Below are 16,120 nucleotides of genomic sequence, written 5' to 3'. Positions count from 1 at the left end.
TTTACACATATGAGGAATTTTCTGTGATGATAAGGTGCTACACGTAGACAAACATACAGCTGACACAAATAAATGTAGAAATATATAAATATGGAATGGAAGAACAATGTTGCAGATATATACATGTGCATACATATGAATGTACATGAGGATCATTTTCAAATACTGTTGTCTAGTTTGAAAATGAGGGAAGAAAAATGGCACTTTTACTCCCTTTCTCACCAGTTTGAAATTTCCAGTTCCAGCACACAGTTATTGTGGAGCTGGGGCAGACAGCAAAGTTCTTTCTTTGGTACACATGCTGTGGCCAGCCGTTTTATACCTGTCGGTCAGGAGCTTCACTAAGGGAAGCTGTATGGGTGGAAGTTCATTAAGGTCCACCATGCAGGAAAACTGTACAACCAGCCGGCCTCACTAACAATGAGTAAGAAAACCAACTACCGTGGAGGTAGCCTAGTTACAAGAATAGAGCCTGGGTCTCAGCTGTGGTTTGCAAGTGTTTTGCCCCTGCACCACCCATCAAGGCCAAAATTTATGTGGCAATTTGTTTTAAACGTTTTCACAGAGTTTGAAATATAAAGTGTATAGGGTATAATAGCATTTGGTCTATGTCCATGAACACACAGACTTGTGAAGTTCTTTCACAAAACCCCTGAGCTCACATCTGTTATGAAAGGGGTTTACTGCCCAGTCTGTCTGCGTAGCACACAAACAACTGAGCAGCATAGCTTCATGTACACCCCCAAGGGAACATCGGTGCAGGCATCAGGCACAAACAAGGCAAAGAGTTGTCTCTTTTTCCTGCATGGTGTGGAGATTAGGTTACCTCTAGCTGAATCACGCAGGCCCTAAAAGATGTTCTCAGAGGTAAAGAGTTTTTGCCCCCAATCCCTAGCCACCAATAGTAAACAACTACAAGGTACAAAAAATATACATACATAAATAAAATATACTTGCCCGTCAGATCCACAGACCCTGGAATGCTGAGTTCACTTAACAACTGCCTTTGTGAAGTTAAAAAATGGATGTCAAATAATTTCCTCCAACTGAACTCAGACAAAACAGAAAACCTGGTTGTTGGGTCCCAGCAGATGGCAAAACAAATACTGCCATCTGCTGGTTCCCTAGTAAATCACATTAAGCCTGTGGCAAAGAACCTTGGTGTTTGGTTTGATAGTAATTTAAATTTCGAGCAGCACACCACAAAGCTTGTTCAATCATGTTTTTATCAACTTAGAAATATAGCAAAAATTCGATCTATGTTAACTTTTGATGACACCAAGACCATTTTACACGCCTTCATCTCATCACGCCTGGAATATTGCAACAGCCTTTTCACCTGTTTAACCCAAAAATCTATTGATCGACTCCAGACTGTCCAGAACTCAGCTGCCAGGCTTTTAACCAGAACAAAGAAATATGACCACATTACTCCTATTTTAGCTTCATTACACTGGCTCCCAGTATGTTTTAGAATTGACTTTAAAATTCTATTGATCACTTTTAAAGCTCTTCGTGGCATCTCGCCTTTTTATATTTCTGAACTTTTAGTCCCTTACACACCAGCACGTACCTTGAGATCCTCAGGCAGAGGTCTGTTGTCTGTTCCAGAGTCTCGACTGAAAACTAAAGGGGACAGAGCGTTTGCTGTCAGGGCCCCGAGGCTCTGGAACAGCCTGCCCGAGGAAATCAGGTCAGCAGTTAAGTTCCTTCTTAAAACATACATACATACATATGAGAGCCTTTGCCGATCTTATTTGACTTTATTTTATCCCTTTTATTTTACTAATTTTATATTTATCTTAAACATGTATTTTAGTCTTTTCATGCTTTTATCTTGTATTGTTTTTGTATTATTGTCTCTTGGGTATTATTGTCTTTACACTTGTTAAAGCACTTTGTAACTTGTTTTGAAAAGTGCTCTACAAATAAAGATTATTATTATTATTATTACAGCGATGATGCGCACAGATAGGGCACTCATGCTGATGTTGGTGTTACCAGTAGTAGGCTATTTTAACTGACAGCAATTAAAGATACATTTGCTTATTATGTATAAATGACTCTTTGGAGAGGGATTTAGAAACTGAAGGCAAGAGACTCTTTCAAAGAGGTAATTTTTACATGTCACAGTAGGAAAAGCACAGATGTTATCAGCCTAATACAAATAACAATGGTACAACAGTTATTATTATTAATAGGGTAAACAAATGGTTCACTCTGTGATCACTGTGAAGAAACAACTAGGCTATCTCAAGTTTCAGATCTCAGCAAGTTGATTTTCAAAGGGAACACAAAGCTTAAACAGTGTCTGCAAGGTAGGGAATCAACTAACGTTACTTGTTTGTTTTTTTTACGATGGATACTCAAGTTATTTACAGGTTTCTCTCAAGATTATTTCTGCTATGTCGGTGTTCACGTCAACTAGTAGGCTATCTAAGTTATCTATTCGATTATTTACTTATCTGTGGAGGTAAATAGTTTTATTTTTATCATCCAACCCTCGAGTTTTTAAGCTTCGAGGGGCATTCAACATTAGAGGTTACTGTTTGTTATATTTTGTTAATAACCTTAAAAAACTTTTTTAGTAGGCTACATTTACAATTATCAGTTACAGGGTTGCCAGGTTGGGAGTTTTTTGCCGTGGGGGATAGGAACACACTACGTTACAGACCTGGCAACTGTGACTATGCGCTGGATACAGGGGACAGTATGGCGGACAGCGAAAGTGATTTGGAAACAGACGGGCTTGAATTAGCTCTGGACACGTTGTGTAATAGACACTGCAGCAATCAGTCGTCTCTGAGCAGCAAAGGCTATTGCTCTGAGTTTTGTGAGGTATGTTACACTTCATTTTGTTAAATGGTCTACCAAGTCTGTGTGTGTTTGTGGCTAACGCTACTAGCTTCACTAGCTAACGTTAGCCCCAGACTAGCTCTATTTATGCAGTTGTGTAGCTAAGACTGTTGCATAGCCCGTCAGAAATACAACACACGGTCAACAAAATGTAGTTGGACACAAACTGTGCCTCTTGCTTAGTAATGTCATGTACTAACAGTGTTTTTAGAGATATTTGCCTGACATTTGATAATGCTTAGCTTGATAGCTAGTCAGGTAAGCTAAGCTAATTAACGATAACGTTAACGTTATCAGGTTAACATAAGTTAGCTGTTTGTTTCAGTTAACTGTTGGTCAACACTGTGTTTTAACAATTAGGGAAAGCACATTATAGCCTGCTCTCAGATTCCACTAGTTGAAATGAAATGCCAGGTTAATAGTTAGGTAAATAGAAGATTTAACTGTAACGTTAGTTACCAATCGCAACACCAACACTCTGTTTACATCAAAATTTGCTACTATACAATATACAATTGTTACATCGGTAAGTTAGTTTGTCCCACCTTCCCGAGAGGTCTCTGTTATCACGGAGAAGTCACTCATAACAGAGTTATAGCATGAGAAACTATAAAACATTACAATATATCCCACCAAAGTAAAATGAAGCTCTACAGCGTTAACACCTGTTAAGACTCTGAGAGTATGAAAGTTAGTGAAATGTTTTGATAAATTAGTTTGTGTCATCATTAGAGATGAAACGGTATGAAAATTACATATCACGATTTTAGTGAGGTTATCAGTATTATCACAGTATTGTTCAAATGTGCTAAAAAAGATTAAAATGTACTGACACACACACTGAAACCATTTCAACAAGTTTTCCACAAATAAAGTAAACATTTTGTTTACATAAACATTAAAATAATAACAGCCAATACCTCATGTAAACATATGAAAACCATCTAAGTGTGAATTATCATTAAAGATTTTATATTATATAAGTAATGCAATGACCTACCCAGGCAATTTTCTTCAATCATGTTTCCCTCAGCACTCTTATAAAATCCCAAACAAACCCAAGTTTCATACTGCAAATTCGCGCCTGCTTCTGGGGGACTGTCATGACTTTTGGTTGATTCTGGACAGTGTTTTCTTTGTTTCAGTTTATCAAAGCACAGTAACCGAACACAGTTATCATGGTAATGTGTATGGTAATAATAACCGTCGGGAATTTTTACCGTGGTCATTCAACCGGTAACCATTTCATCCCTACTCGTCTTGTTGTGCACAGGGGGGGTTGTAACAATAAACAATCATTTTGAATACTTCTTCAGCATGGACACATTTTGAACACTATTTGCAGTCAGTGTGCATTAGGGTTTAAAAAAGGTTTCCTTGGTCATGGCATTGGTTAAACCAAATTAGACTGATATAACAGTTATTGTCAGCATAAAGTTCCAATGTCATCAGAGTTGATAACTACAAATATGTTTCCACTGAAAATCTCTGTACACGCAAGTAACATTCACATTCTCTAGCAAACTGAAACAAGCCATGTCTAAATATGCAGAATTTTTTAAAATCAGATGTTTAATAAAAAAAATGTAGTGAACAACTGCAGCCTGTTTATTTTAAGAATAAATGTATTGTTTGGTTATAATACTCTTATTTTACTGATGTTAACAGATATTTGAATGTTTTTGTGGTATGTTCAGTTAGTAGAGGAGTACACGGGGCAATGGCAAGTTCCTCTCCCTCAGCTGAAAGTGCTGCGGACTGCACTGAGCAGTTTCACCAAAGCCACTGCTGCCTTCCCTGATGACTGTCAGCACATTCACTATGTTCTCAGCAGTCTGGCCTTGTAAGTAGTTTGTTACTTGGAATCTGAATGTTGTTATGGCATTTTGTATTCAGGTTGTCTGTTCAGTGAATATATATTGTTGAACTGATCAACAAACTCGAGTGACTCCTGTTAACAACATGTTGTTAACATGCATGTTTTTGTTGGCCAGTTATCTGTTTGTCTGTTATCATTTTGATTGGAATATCAGATGCTTTTATTTAAAAACTAGTTTGTTTTTTTAAAATGTCCCATCATTGATTATTTTATAGCCATACTGCATAGATTTGTCTTTGTAACTTTGTAGCTGCTTACGAGAAAATGAAAAGGGTCAATGTAAAGTATTAGTGTTTACGTGGGGAGAAAATTTTTGTTGATGTTTTAGAGGGGCAAATAAACCTTAAGGTATGAGTTTTCCTGGGGAATTTGTAGGCTGCACCTTGAATATGAAATTTTGTTAAGTGAAATGCTGGAGATTATCATTTTAGGTACAATGTTGGCCAGCAATAGCATACTAGTATTATCTTTTGATTCAAGTAAAAAGCAAAAAGCTTTTTTTTGTTTGCTAAGCAAACTAATGTTCCTCTCATTGTCTTGCAGGAGCTTCTTTGAACTGATGCTGTTTTTCAGCAAAGAAGAATTTGTGGAGAAGCCTTTAAAAGACATCCTTGATTCCTTTCAGGTGACAAATACCGACCCCGTCTCAATCCCAGCTGCCATACCTGCCATTAGTTAGCTGTTGAGTGCAAAGGAAAAGTTACCAGCACCTCGCAGCCAGTCTTACCCCAATGTTGAATGGTCAAAATAACAACTACTTCAGTGATTCCTCATGTTACTTTATCTGTTGTAATTTCTGTTGTTTTAGTTGGCAATTATGAACCAGCTTTTTAATGTCTTAAAAGTCCTGGTTGAGATTAGTCAAAAGTCTTATGTTCCGAACCCATTTTTTTTGCCTCTCTTTGCAGGTGTGCCACTCTCAGCTCCTGAGGCACAGGAACATCTACCTTCAGCATGTGAAGCAGATCGTCAAAGTAGGAGGCCCGTGGGAGAATCCAGTGTTGCAAGGAATCCTGAAGGAGGCAGACTTGCCACTAAAAGAGGGTAGACTTATGACCGTATTTGATAGCTGATACTGCATACACAAAGAGAACATTTCATTGTGTTGTGGGTCACCCCACTCCTGTGACCAGACTCGCTATTGATAAGACTGATTTTGTGTCATCAGCAAACGTCATCAGTTTAAAGGTACAGGTAGAAGAGGAGCAGTGAGAGCTAGGGTTGGGCCGATAGACGATGCCGTCGTCCATCGGCGATGCCTGACAGACATTACGACGTTGAGCCGGCATCGTGATTGTGAAAAACCCCGCCCCCCCTGCAAAAAAATCTCAAATTTTCACATTATACCAACCTGTGAAAGCAGGTTTTAATGACCACGAACATTCTTATTATTGTTTTTAAGTATGCTTTGCACCTACCTCGGAATTCTCTTCTCCCCACACTCTTAACACACTCACACACACCTACACCTCAGGTAAACACCCTGGCTTGCCCCGCCTCTCTCTCCCCCCGTCTGCTCCATTTTTTCCATCAGCAGTATGTTTTATAAAGTCGCCTAAAAGACTGAGAACTCGTCTGTTTTCCCGCGATCCGTTATCACGGCATCAGGTGAGCTGCACTTCGGCTTATTAATGACGTAGCCTATCAAACAACGGAAACCAACATCTGCACCCTGTGTGTTCACTGTTGCTTTACCTGGTCTGTGCGTAAAATATCCACCATGACTTGTAATGTAAGTTAATAGTCTACCACTTTTTTTTACCGAGTGAAGTGTGAACACATGAACATAAGACGACTAATTCATATAGATTCACTGGCGATACCGCCATGGTACAAGAGTTTCATGGCTAAAAGTTATCGGAATATTTTTGGTTCCTTAAATAATTTGACTACCAGTTGTATAATTTACAGTGTTTGGTCAAATCTACAGTAACTCCAGTAAAGTCCAGTGTCCCTTTAAAAATGTATTGACCTCATCAGCAGTTGACAAAATGTTTTCAACAAAACTAGTAAAAAAGATACAGATTGTATGCTGTTTATTGAAATGATGTTTATGTTATCCCTAAATAATAAAAAATCTAAGATTTTACAAACCATCAAATGAGAGATCAACAGAACTCACGGACGAGTGTAGAATTGTCACGAGATCAACACTGTCATTGATGCTTGGACTTGTCGGGAGAGAGTGGCGTTATATCACCCAGTAGTAATTAGAGTAGCTAATATTACTTTTTTAAGGAAAAGTAACTAGTAGGTAATAGCTATATTATTTCTGAGTAACTTGCTCAACACTGAGTTGACAAAAAGATTGTTGCTTGATTATTAGATTATTGCTTGTTATAGGCTATGTCTAATGTTTACTTTGACTTTGTTGTCGATTGATCAATCATATAGGCTAAATAGGCCTGGTTGTGACGAGGTTTATAGGGCCTTTTCAGACTGCTTTGATCCGTGGGGTCGCTCTGCGCTCCTCATCAACAGACAGGCAAACAAACGCTCTGCGAGGTAATCGTGACAACGGCTTCTGTTCTCGTCTCACACACATGCCCGCCCGCTGCCAGAGTTGAAATGTCAAACTTTATGCTACAGTTTATCAACTGACAGAGACTGATCTGCTGTTTGATACCAATAATATAACTGTTTCTTTAACAGTTAGGCCACCAGGTCTTAAACAGGCAACGACCTTTGCTGCTGTCTCTTATTCATTAAAAATAATCTATTAACTTCTTTTTCATGATTCATGTTGCACATTTAGCTGGTGAAGTTGGAAAAAAAAGGAATACAAAATAATAAATATTATAGAGAGGTTGCGATTTGATCGGGGGGGGGGGGGGTGTATTTTCCTGCTTTTTTGCCCTTTGCCAATCACATGCCTGATTAACACATGTAATTCCCTCCCATGCAGTTGAGGACTACTTAAGCTCAGAGTTGCCAGTATTCTTTGAGCTGCGGGTTCGCTATCTGCAGGCCTGTGAACGAATGCAAGAGGCCAAGGCCCTGGCTAAAAGCTTCCTGGAGAATCGCGAGTCTGGAAAGCATCTGTACTTCCATCAGGCCTACCTGACCTGCCTCTACAAGGCCTCACTGCATGAACACCTTCACAAGGAGGTAAGGGACAAAGAGTGGCAAAGTGTAGTAAGATTGTGGGGCTGTGTAGATGAATATGTTAAGAAGTATTCACACAAGTCAAAATGGGAAACGGACAAATTGCATTCATTGCTCTTTCTAAAAAGTTGGACTATGATGTCAGTGGTCGACTGTATAAATCAACCATTTATAATTTATATAACGATTAAAACTCAACTCATTATTAGTGATGCTATATTAAAATAAAAACAAAATTTATTAGGACTGTGCGATTTAGGTGAATGGACCCTGAAATTATGAGCATATGATTCTTATATTCCTGGGATCCCTCGTTGATTGTAATGCATTTTGTTTGACTTTGTATTTGCTGTATTTTTATATTGCATGTGTTTGCTTCTACATGTCTTATTCCACAGATGGCAGAGATCAATGGCCGTGATGCAGTGGAGATCATCTGCAACACGGAGAGTGTTGAAAAAGATGAACTTCTATTGTCACTGTGTAAAGCTTTCCTTACCCAGCAGCTACACAATGGAGACATGTATTACATCTGGTAAGAATGACCATCAGGCATGTACATCACACTAATACTACATCAGCCTATCATCCTTCGTGTTTGTAGGTTCTGTAAATTACCCAGTGTTTGTTACAAGCTGTGTATGATCATCTTTGTTGTAAAGGGAGATGTTGGCAGGGTGTTTGTTTCAAACCCCTCTGTTTACTGACTTAGAAATCAGAACAGTTGTTGATAAATTAACACGTACCTGAGCTAGATGTCTTTAACTTGTCTTTCACTGCCTCCTGCAGGGACCTGGTTTTTATCTGGAGCAGGTTGTATCTTAGGGCCCATCCCTCCCGACAAGGCTTCTTGGCTGAGTGTTTCCAGTTGGCGTCCTCCGCCACTAACGTCCGAGCTATCTTCCCCTTCATCAAACTGGTCACCACAGAGGTGCGACTGACATCACGCCGTCATCTTTTTCCTTGTTGTGTTCCCCAGGACAAACAATAAGTTGAAACATAAATTACTATTTTGTTTTTAAATATTGCTAAATTTATGGTTCCCTTATGTAAGAGTTTCATATTTTGACCGTGTTGTAATCACTTATTTGTTTGTGTTTTGGTCAGCTGGGGAGTGAAGGAGTCCAAGTCTGTGTGGAGCTTTGTGCCAGGGCCTTGCAGCTATGTGACATGGCGGCTGACAGTGTAACCCGGTCCTTGGTCTGCAAGACAATTGCCTTCCTGCTGCCTCATGACCTAGAGATCTGTCGAGCATGTGCCCTGCTGGTCTTCTGCCAGGAACGCAGCCTGGAAGCTTACAGAACAGTCTGCCTGCTTTACATGCATCCTGACCAGGAGCCGCATCCCCACAACAGCCCTGTCCGAACCAATGTTCGCTTCCATATTCTGCAGGTCGGAGGGGGTGAAGAGGGAAAAATATACAATATTAGCATTTTATTTGAGCCTAACATATTTACCTGTTTATTTCCCAGATGCTCAAGGAGCGCCTGTGTTTTGACCCTGAGTTTTGGAACCTCCTGACCCTCAGGACCCATTGCTTGGAGTTAATGAGTGACAAGGTCATGAAAGCTGCTGTTCTCAGTGAGATGGAGGAGGAAGAGGAGAAAGAACACAGTGAAGAGCTGTTAATGAATAATTGTGTAAATGACTTATGCACTCAAGGTTTCAATTCCTGCCAGTGCACTGAAGCTGCATTTGTGAACCTTCCAGAAAAGCAGAGTACAGAGGGAAAGACAGAAAAGTGTGTTCCCCCATCAGATAATGCTCTTCAGAAGAGGAGGAAATGGAGTAGGAGGCTGCGAAGGAGAAAACAATCTATGTCTGATGATGAGGCCGACCTTGGTGATGATCCAGAGATCAAATACAATCTCAAATCCACCTCTTTAGCCAATAACCCTATGTATTCACTAAGACGCAATCACACTAACATGGAAAATTCTGCTTCTGTAAAGCTCCCTCTAAACCGCAAGAGAGAATACTTGTCTAGATGTGTGAAGAGCCAGATTTTGAAAAGGAAAGGTCAGAAGAAAAGATGGTTGCAGGGTCTTCCACGGCTGGAGCAGGCGCAGACGGTTAAGGAGAAGAAGGTAAAAGTTAAAGGGAAAAAACGGGGAAGGAAGCCTTTATCGAAACTGGAACTCTCCTTCCCTGATAATGAAATATTACTAACAGAGGAGGAGTCTGGTTTTGAGGAGATAACTGACACAGAAGACAAAGAGCAGGATATGCCTCACCTGGAAAATGAACTTGAACAAACAAGGGAACTTCATGAGAACCAGCATGAGCTGATGGATGATCTTGTGAAGGAAAATGGACTTGAGGAACATACTGACATGGTCTGTGGTAGTAGTCTCAGTGAAGAAACCCGAGGGGAATCTCAAACACTGTTAGGTCCCAAGCTTTGTGAAGGTCCACCTAGCGGTCCTCAAGCTGCTGTTCCTGCTGTAGAAGCTGACCCTGAACTTGATGGTCCACCTTTAGAGTTATTGGATTGTCCAATAAAACGGTTACACAGCTACTCCAAAAAGCCTGACGGACCTCCAGAATCTACAGCATCAGATGAGCTTAATGGCAGCACTGAAGAGGAGCCCAAACTCACAGTGGAAACAGAAGTGTCAAACACAGAGGTCAGTTTGTAATTACCCTCCCATTACTGGGCATATATATTTCAAATACATTTAGCTTTATCATCTCTTACTTGCTAGATGGTCCACTTGTTGACTTTTGCTTTAAATAAAAAAATATTCAGGAAGAATACTTTGACACTGCATAGCAATAAAAATAAATAATAGAAAGACATGAGGGTGTTCCAGTTTCCTTTTCTTGGAATCCTCTTTGATATTCTGCTGACTTTTTGTGTTCAACTCGTAGCACTGATTTCACTGGTTTGTCTTTTCTCCAGGTGATAGCCAAGAGAACGTGGAAGGACAAAGTACTCCGTACTCAACAATATGCTCACTTGATGTACCACTGCAAGTTCTGCCACAAAGACTATAAAGGCTTAAATGTTATGAGGCACGCTCTCTCACACCTTAAGAGTAGGAAACTAAGATGTATACTCTGTGGAAAACGCTTTAAACAGTTCCCCTTTGCCAAAAAGCATATCCTGGACCACATTGATGAAATGTGCAAGCAGAAACTGCCTGATAAGGAGCCATGCACTGAGGACACTCCAGCTGCTAATGGAATAGTAGATAATGTGGAAAATCAGAGCCAGCCTCAGGATGAAAAGCAGACTTCCATCGTCAATGAGGAAATTCCTGAACAGAAACCCGGAGGCAAAATTAAATTGTCAAGCCTCAAGAGGGAAGATCGAATCATCAGGAACCTCCGCACCCTCATCAAAAAGACATCAGTGGTTCACAAAAAGTGCAAGAACCCTAACGCAAATATATTCAAACAGCTAGACTTTAAGGATGAGCAGGTAGTCATTAAAGATGGCCTGGTGATGGTAAGAGATCCATCTGTGCTGGAGGAGGAGGGAGAAGGAGAGGGGAAGGAGAAGCCAGCAGGAGAAAATGGCTATGGTGTGGCCATCATGTATCACTTGTGCCCCTCAGAGTCCTGTGATAGAGTATTCTTGAGGATCAGCACCACACTAACAAAGCATGCTATCAAATGCCATATTAGCGAAGAGAAGGTGCTGGAGAAGACGTTTGTTTGGGCCAAACACAAGTGCTCCGTATGCCTCAGGTAATGCGTACAGTATGTCTGGCATGTAGAGTTGAGCATGACCACCTTCACATGTTTATTATTTAAAAAGTATTTGACTGTGTACATCAGCAACACACATCTTTCTTCTCATATCTTACAGAGGCAGATAAATTAAATCACAACACACCAGAAGAGATTAAAGCAGCAGATTCCAACATTTGTTGGATTCCAGATTAACTAGTGGTTGTAAACTGGCAAAGCCATGCAATACGAATACAGGATCACAATTAGAACATGTCTGCTTGTTGGGGGAAATAAGAGAACATGATTAACCTGCCATGTAGAGGTCTAATGATGATTAGTTGATACACTCACTGGCCACTTTATTAGGTACACCTTGCTAGTACCATTTTGGACCCCCTTTTGCCTTCAGAACTGCCTTAATTCTTTGTGGCATTCTTTCAACGTGGTGTTGGTATCATTCCTTTGACCAGACTTTGGTCCATTTTGACATGATAGCATCGCGCAGTTGCTGCACTTAAATCCCCTTCTGGATTCTGATGCTCAATTTGAACTTCAGCAAGTCTACATGCCGAAATGCATTGAGTTGCTGCCATGTGATTGACTGATTAGCTATTTGTGTTAACAAGCAATTGAACAGGTGTACCTAATAAAGTGGCCGGTAAGTGTACAATACAGTGTTCAGCCTTTGATGTGCTGAGTTTTAACAAATTCAAAACCAGTTATTTTTATTATTCTGTCTTGCTAAAGATTTTTTGCTGGAAACTATGTTTTTGAGGAGAGCTTATTATACTGTGCTTTCCCCCAACAGGCAGATACAGTTTCTCCAGCAATATAAGGACCACATGAAGCTCCACGATACTTCTCTCCAGCACTTCTGCTACCATGTAGAGTGTAACCAGCGCTTCTTGACACAGCAGGAATTAAAGGACCATGTCAATACACACCAGCCATTCAGACCTCAATGTTCATTCACAGACTGCGAGAAGCTATTCTCAAACCTTCAAGGTCTGTATGACCACGAATGGAGACACTATGTCCCAGCGCCTCAAAGAGAAGAGCTGGAATCGGGACCCAGCAGACAGAAGCAGCAAAATGCTGAAGCTCCGTGGAAGCAGAGAGTGAAGGTGGAGGAGATATGGCTGCAGGGTAAAAAGGGGCAAAGGGAGAGTCCCGGCCTTGATCATGATGAGGCCTCTAATCTTGAGGATTTCAGGGAAATTAACAAAACTGAAGATTGGCCTGGTGAAGCAAATGTCAGCAGCCAAGACCTGTTAAAATCGGATAATTGTTCAGAGAAAACAGTCAGTTGTGAGCCCACGGACAACAGCAAAACCGCCATCAACGGATATGAGAATGAGACAACAAACCAAGTGTCAGAGGGAAAGATCTTCTCTGCCCATATTAGTGCTGCCGCAGCAACTCCAAGTAAGAGCTGTCGAAGGAAAAGGACACCCATCGAGTGGGACCCCTTGAATGTCCGAGACCTTGAGGATTTGTCCACGATGGCTGAGGGAGTCCAGCAGAAACTGGGAGAGCCACACATCACTGAGCACAAAACCTTCAAACCTGAAGACCCCGTCTATGCGACTTTTGTCAAAGCCCCGTTCATCCGGCCGCCACCCTCCACCTACCTGGATGAATCTGTGCTCTCAATGCGCAAGAGGAGGACCACAGTTGACGCTGCTCCGAAGCATAATGTTTACTGGGCCAATAAAAAAAAGAAAGAGCCGGCCCCAGAAAAAGAGGAGGTGGAAGTTGTGGCACCTGAGCAGAAGATCAGGCATCGCTGTGACAAATGTCTTTCCTCCTTCAGCAGCTTGGAAGAATTACAGAAACACCAAGCCCTTAACACCTGCTCTGCACTCTTTGGCTTCGATTCTGACGATGAAAGTAAGTATGCTTGATTCAGTGATTATGAAGTGTATTGAGCCTTCATTGTATGAACGTTTCTAATACACTTGAAACAATGTATTATCAATTTTGTTTTTAATTTTATTTTTAGGTTAGTGCTAAGGAAGAGGATCTGTAACTGGAGTGACCATTGTACTCTGCCACCTGGCTCAGGACAAGCATTCAAGACAAAGGAACACTGGAACCCTTTCTTAATACTCAGATACAGTACTTATTTAATTGTTGAATACCAGTTTGTAAACAAAGAGGAAATATGTGCCAAAATGGTTAATTGGAGGACTTTTTGTCTCCTAATTTCATTGATAGAAGCAATAAACAATCATTTTGACAGCTAAAACTAGTTCCACATCATCAGTGTGTGCTTAGTCACGTAGGTAAGTCCCATGACCCCCCCCCCCCTGTCAGCTGAACTTGGTACAGCTACAAATATGAATGACTTGTCTAGAAGCCATTTTTTTCAATTAAGTTTGACATTGACAATTGCATAACCATTTGGATCAAATACAGTCAGGTAAAGAGCCTGAATGAACCTATTTAAAAAAAAAAAAAATCAGATATGAACAAAATCTTTTTTGTGGATCAGTTGGATTTAAATAATTTCACTGTCATCTGTTTTAAGCCTCATTTTTACAAATATTTATAATTATTTTATAACGAATTTCTTTCATGGGCAACAATAACTTATTTTACACTCTAAATAATCTGTTTTGGGGAGAAAACGGGTTTGCATAAAGGATCTTACTAGTTTTTGCTCATTCCTTGGTGGCAGAGGGTGTCTCATCACACATTAATGGCTTCGGCTTATGATTTCAAAATCCTATCCTATTAGAGTATGGATTTTACACGCAGTATATCGTAAGCTGTGTTTGCTGTATGAAATACATACCATGTTAACTGGTGGAAAAGAGCTCATTGCCCTTCCTCTTTAGCACATTTCCATTATTGTAGTCTTCCAAATGAGTCATGCTGGGTTTTGGTCTTTGTCGAGAGGATGTATACAGAGCTAGAGGTGACAGTAGGACATGTGGTGGTTGTGTCCTCTTTCTACATCTCTTAAGTTAAATGATGTGTTTTCAACATAATCTGTGTGGGCTGCTGTTTTTGTAGGCATTCAGGATTGGGTTTGCCTTTTGTTAACTAGTCTTCTACTCATGTTATGACAACATGAATCAATCTGCCTTCACACTGTAACACTATTATTCTGTACAGTATATGAATTATGCACAATTTTAGTAGTGCCAAAACAGAATCAGTGTTAGACTGTAGGTAAAGATAAACATTGGAACCAGTAACACAGTACCAGTTTGCGTTGAATTTAAAGATGTTAGCGTTTTCATTCTTGGGCCGTTTAACTCCACGACCATACATTTCAGTATGTAGAATATTTCACATTGGTTGTTTATGTATATACTTTTCAGATGGTTGATTTGTTTAATAACTTTTTAATGTAATGTTTTTATGGGACTGTGCCCTCAAACTTGCTTATTTATTTGTAAAAATGTTAATAGACTGGATTTGTAAAGGTGATGATTCCCTATCTATTTTTCTTAAATAAAAAGTGATTCAATTTGTTTGAATAAACAAATCAAACTAAAAGTCTGTGGTTATGTAATTGGTTTGTTATGTTTGCACATTATTCACAAATGAACCACCAAAGAATAATCTGCTTCAAAGCAGAGATTTCATGCAGTAGGATTATACAGTAACAGAAACAGCAGCCAAACTCATATTTTATTTTTAGTTCAGCATTGCATATTTACTATACATAAACATATTGCTTCATTGTTAACCCCAAGAAAGAGGAAAACAGAATATTAGTTGCTTGTTTAAAAAAGTTTTTGCATCACATTTTCCTGATACACGAGGTAATTTGACAGCGGACAGGGATCTAAAACCCCTTTCTTATGTTCATTTTAGCCCACAAACTGTCTTCCCCTTTAGTTTTACTCTGTCACTGAATGATGGAGTTTGTAAGTGTAGTAAAGCCAAGGGTGCACTTGTCACTGAAGGCATGTATTCATAGAAAAAGTGCAGTGTATTGTTTAATACTGAGTTATGTTTTAAATCTGACCAAACTTGGGCTTGCACTATCGTATTCCAATATTAAATAACACATGGTCTAATTGGGGGAGTAAATGTTAAGGTCCAACTACTTCTTATGGCTGAGCTTACAGGCTAGAAACAAAGCAGCAACAGAGGGTGTGCTGCTTGAGGCCTGCATTCAAGATTGGAGCGTTGTCCAGTATCTCATGCAGCAAATTGCATTCCAGTTTTAATGCATGCTAATTTAACCATATGCTTTGGTGCTCTTTATAGCTGAAAGACAAAGGAACAGTTATAGTAATGTGCATGACACAATGTTTTTGCAAAGGAATGAAACTGTCAAAGACTATACACAACATGCCGCATGACATCAAACAACTTAATATTGTTTCCACTCACATTTTCCTTTGACCTGAGATAAGAAAATCTTTGAATTATGGAAACAGACCCTTAAATAGAGGTTTTTCTAAGTCGCACACTACCCATAATCATATACAGTATTATATGTGTGGCACATCACACTAAAAAATGTATCAGGTTCAAAATAAAGAAGTCTTACAAAGTAAAATGGAAAACCAAGCTGAACTACAGTTTTGAAAGGGAATAGTAAAAGGATACTATAGAGTTTTGTAGGCAGAACCTCAACAC

At 39.8% G+C, this 16,120-nt stretch overlaps 1 protein-coding gene across 1 annotated transcript; it reads left to right on the top strand.

The window, feature by feature from the left end:
• Positions 1-2,686: 2,686 nt before the first annotated feature.
• LOC119903939 (zinc finger protein 292-like) lies at positions 2,687-13,979 on the top strand. The gene is made up of 12 exons (XM_038720257.1): positions 2,687-2,838; positions 4,554-4,699; positions 5,279-5,360; positions 5,644-5,779; positions 7,641-7,843; positions 8,239-8,375; positions 8,630-8,771; positions 8,948-9,232; positions 9,313-10,467; positions 10,743-11,533; positions 12,327-13,408; positions 13,521-13,979. Exons 1-12 carry the CDS (start codon positions 2,713-2,715, stop codon positions 13,523-13,525), a joined length of 4,290 nt encoding a protein of 1,429 aa, XP_038576185.1. The 5' UTR covers positions 2,687-2,712; the 3' UTR covers positions 13,526-13,979.
• Positions 13,980-16,120: the final 2,141 nt, after the last annotated feature.

This window comes from Micropterus salmoides, unplaced genomic scaffold, assembly GCF_014851395.1.
Source record: "Micropterus salmoides isolate LMB-PRFRI ecotype aquatic unplaced genomic scaffold, ASM1485139v1 Ms_hic_scaffold_15, whole genome shotgun sequence".
NCBI lineage: Eukaryota > Metazoa > Chordata > Actinopteri > Centrarchiformes > Centrarchidae > Micropterus > Micropterus salmoides.
This window is presented reverse-complemented; position numbering and strand designations above follow the sequence as displayed.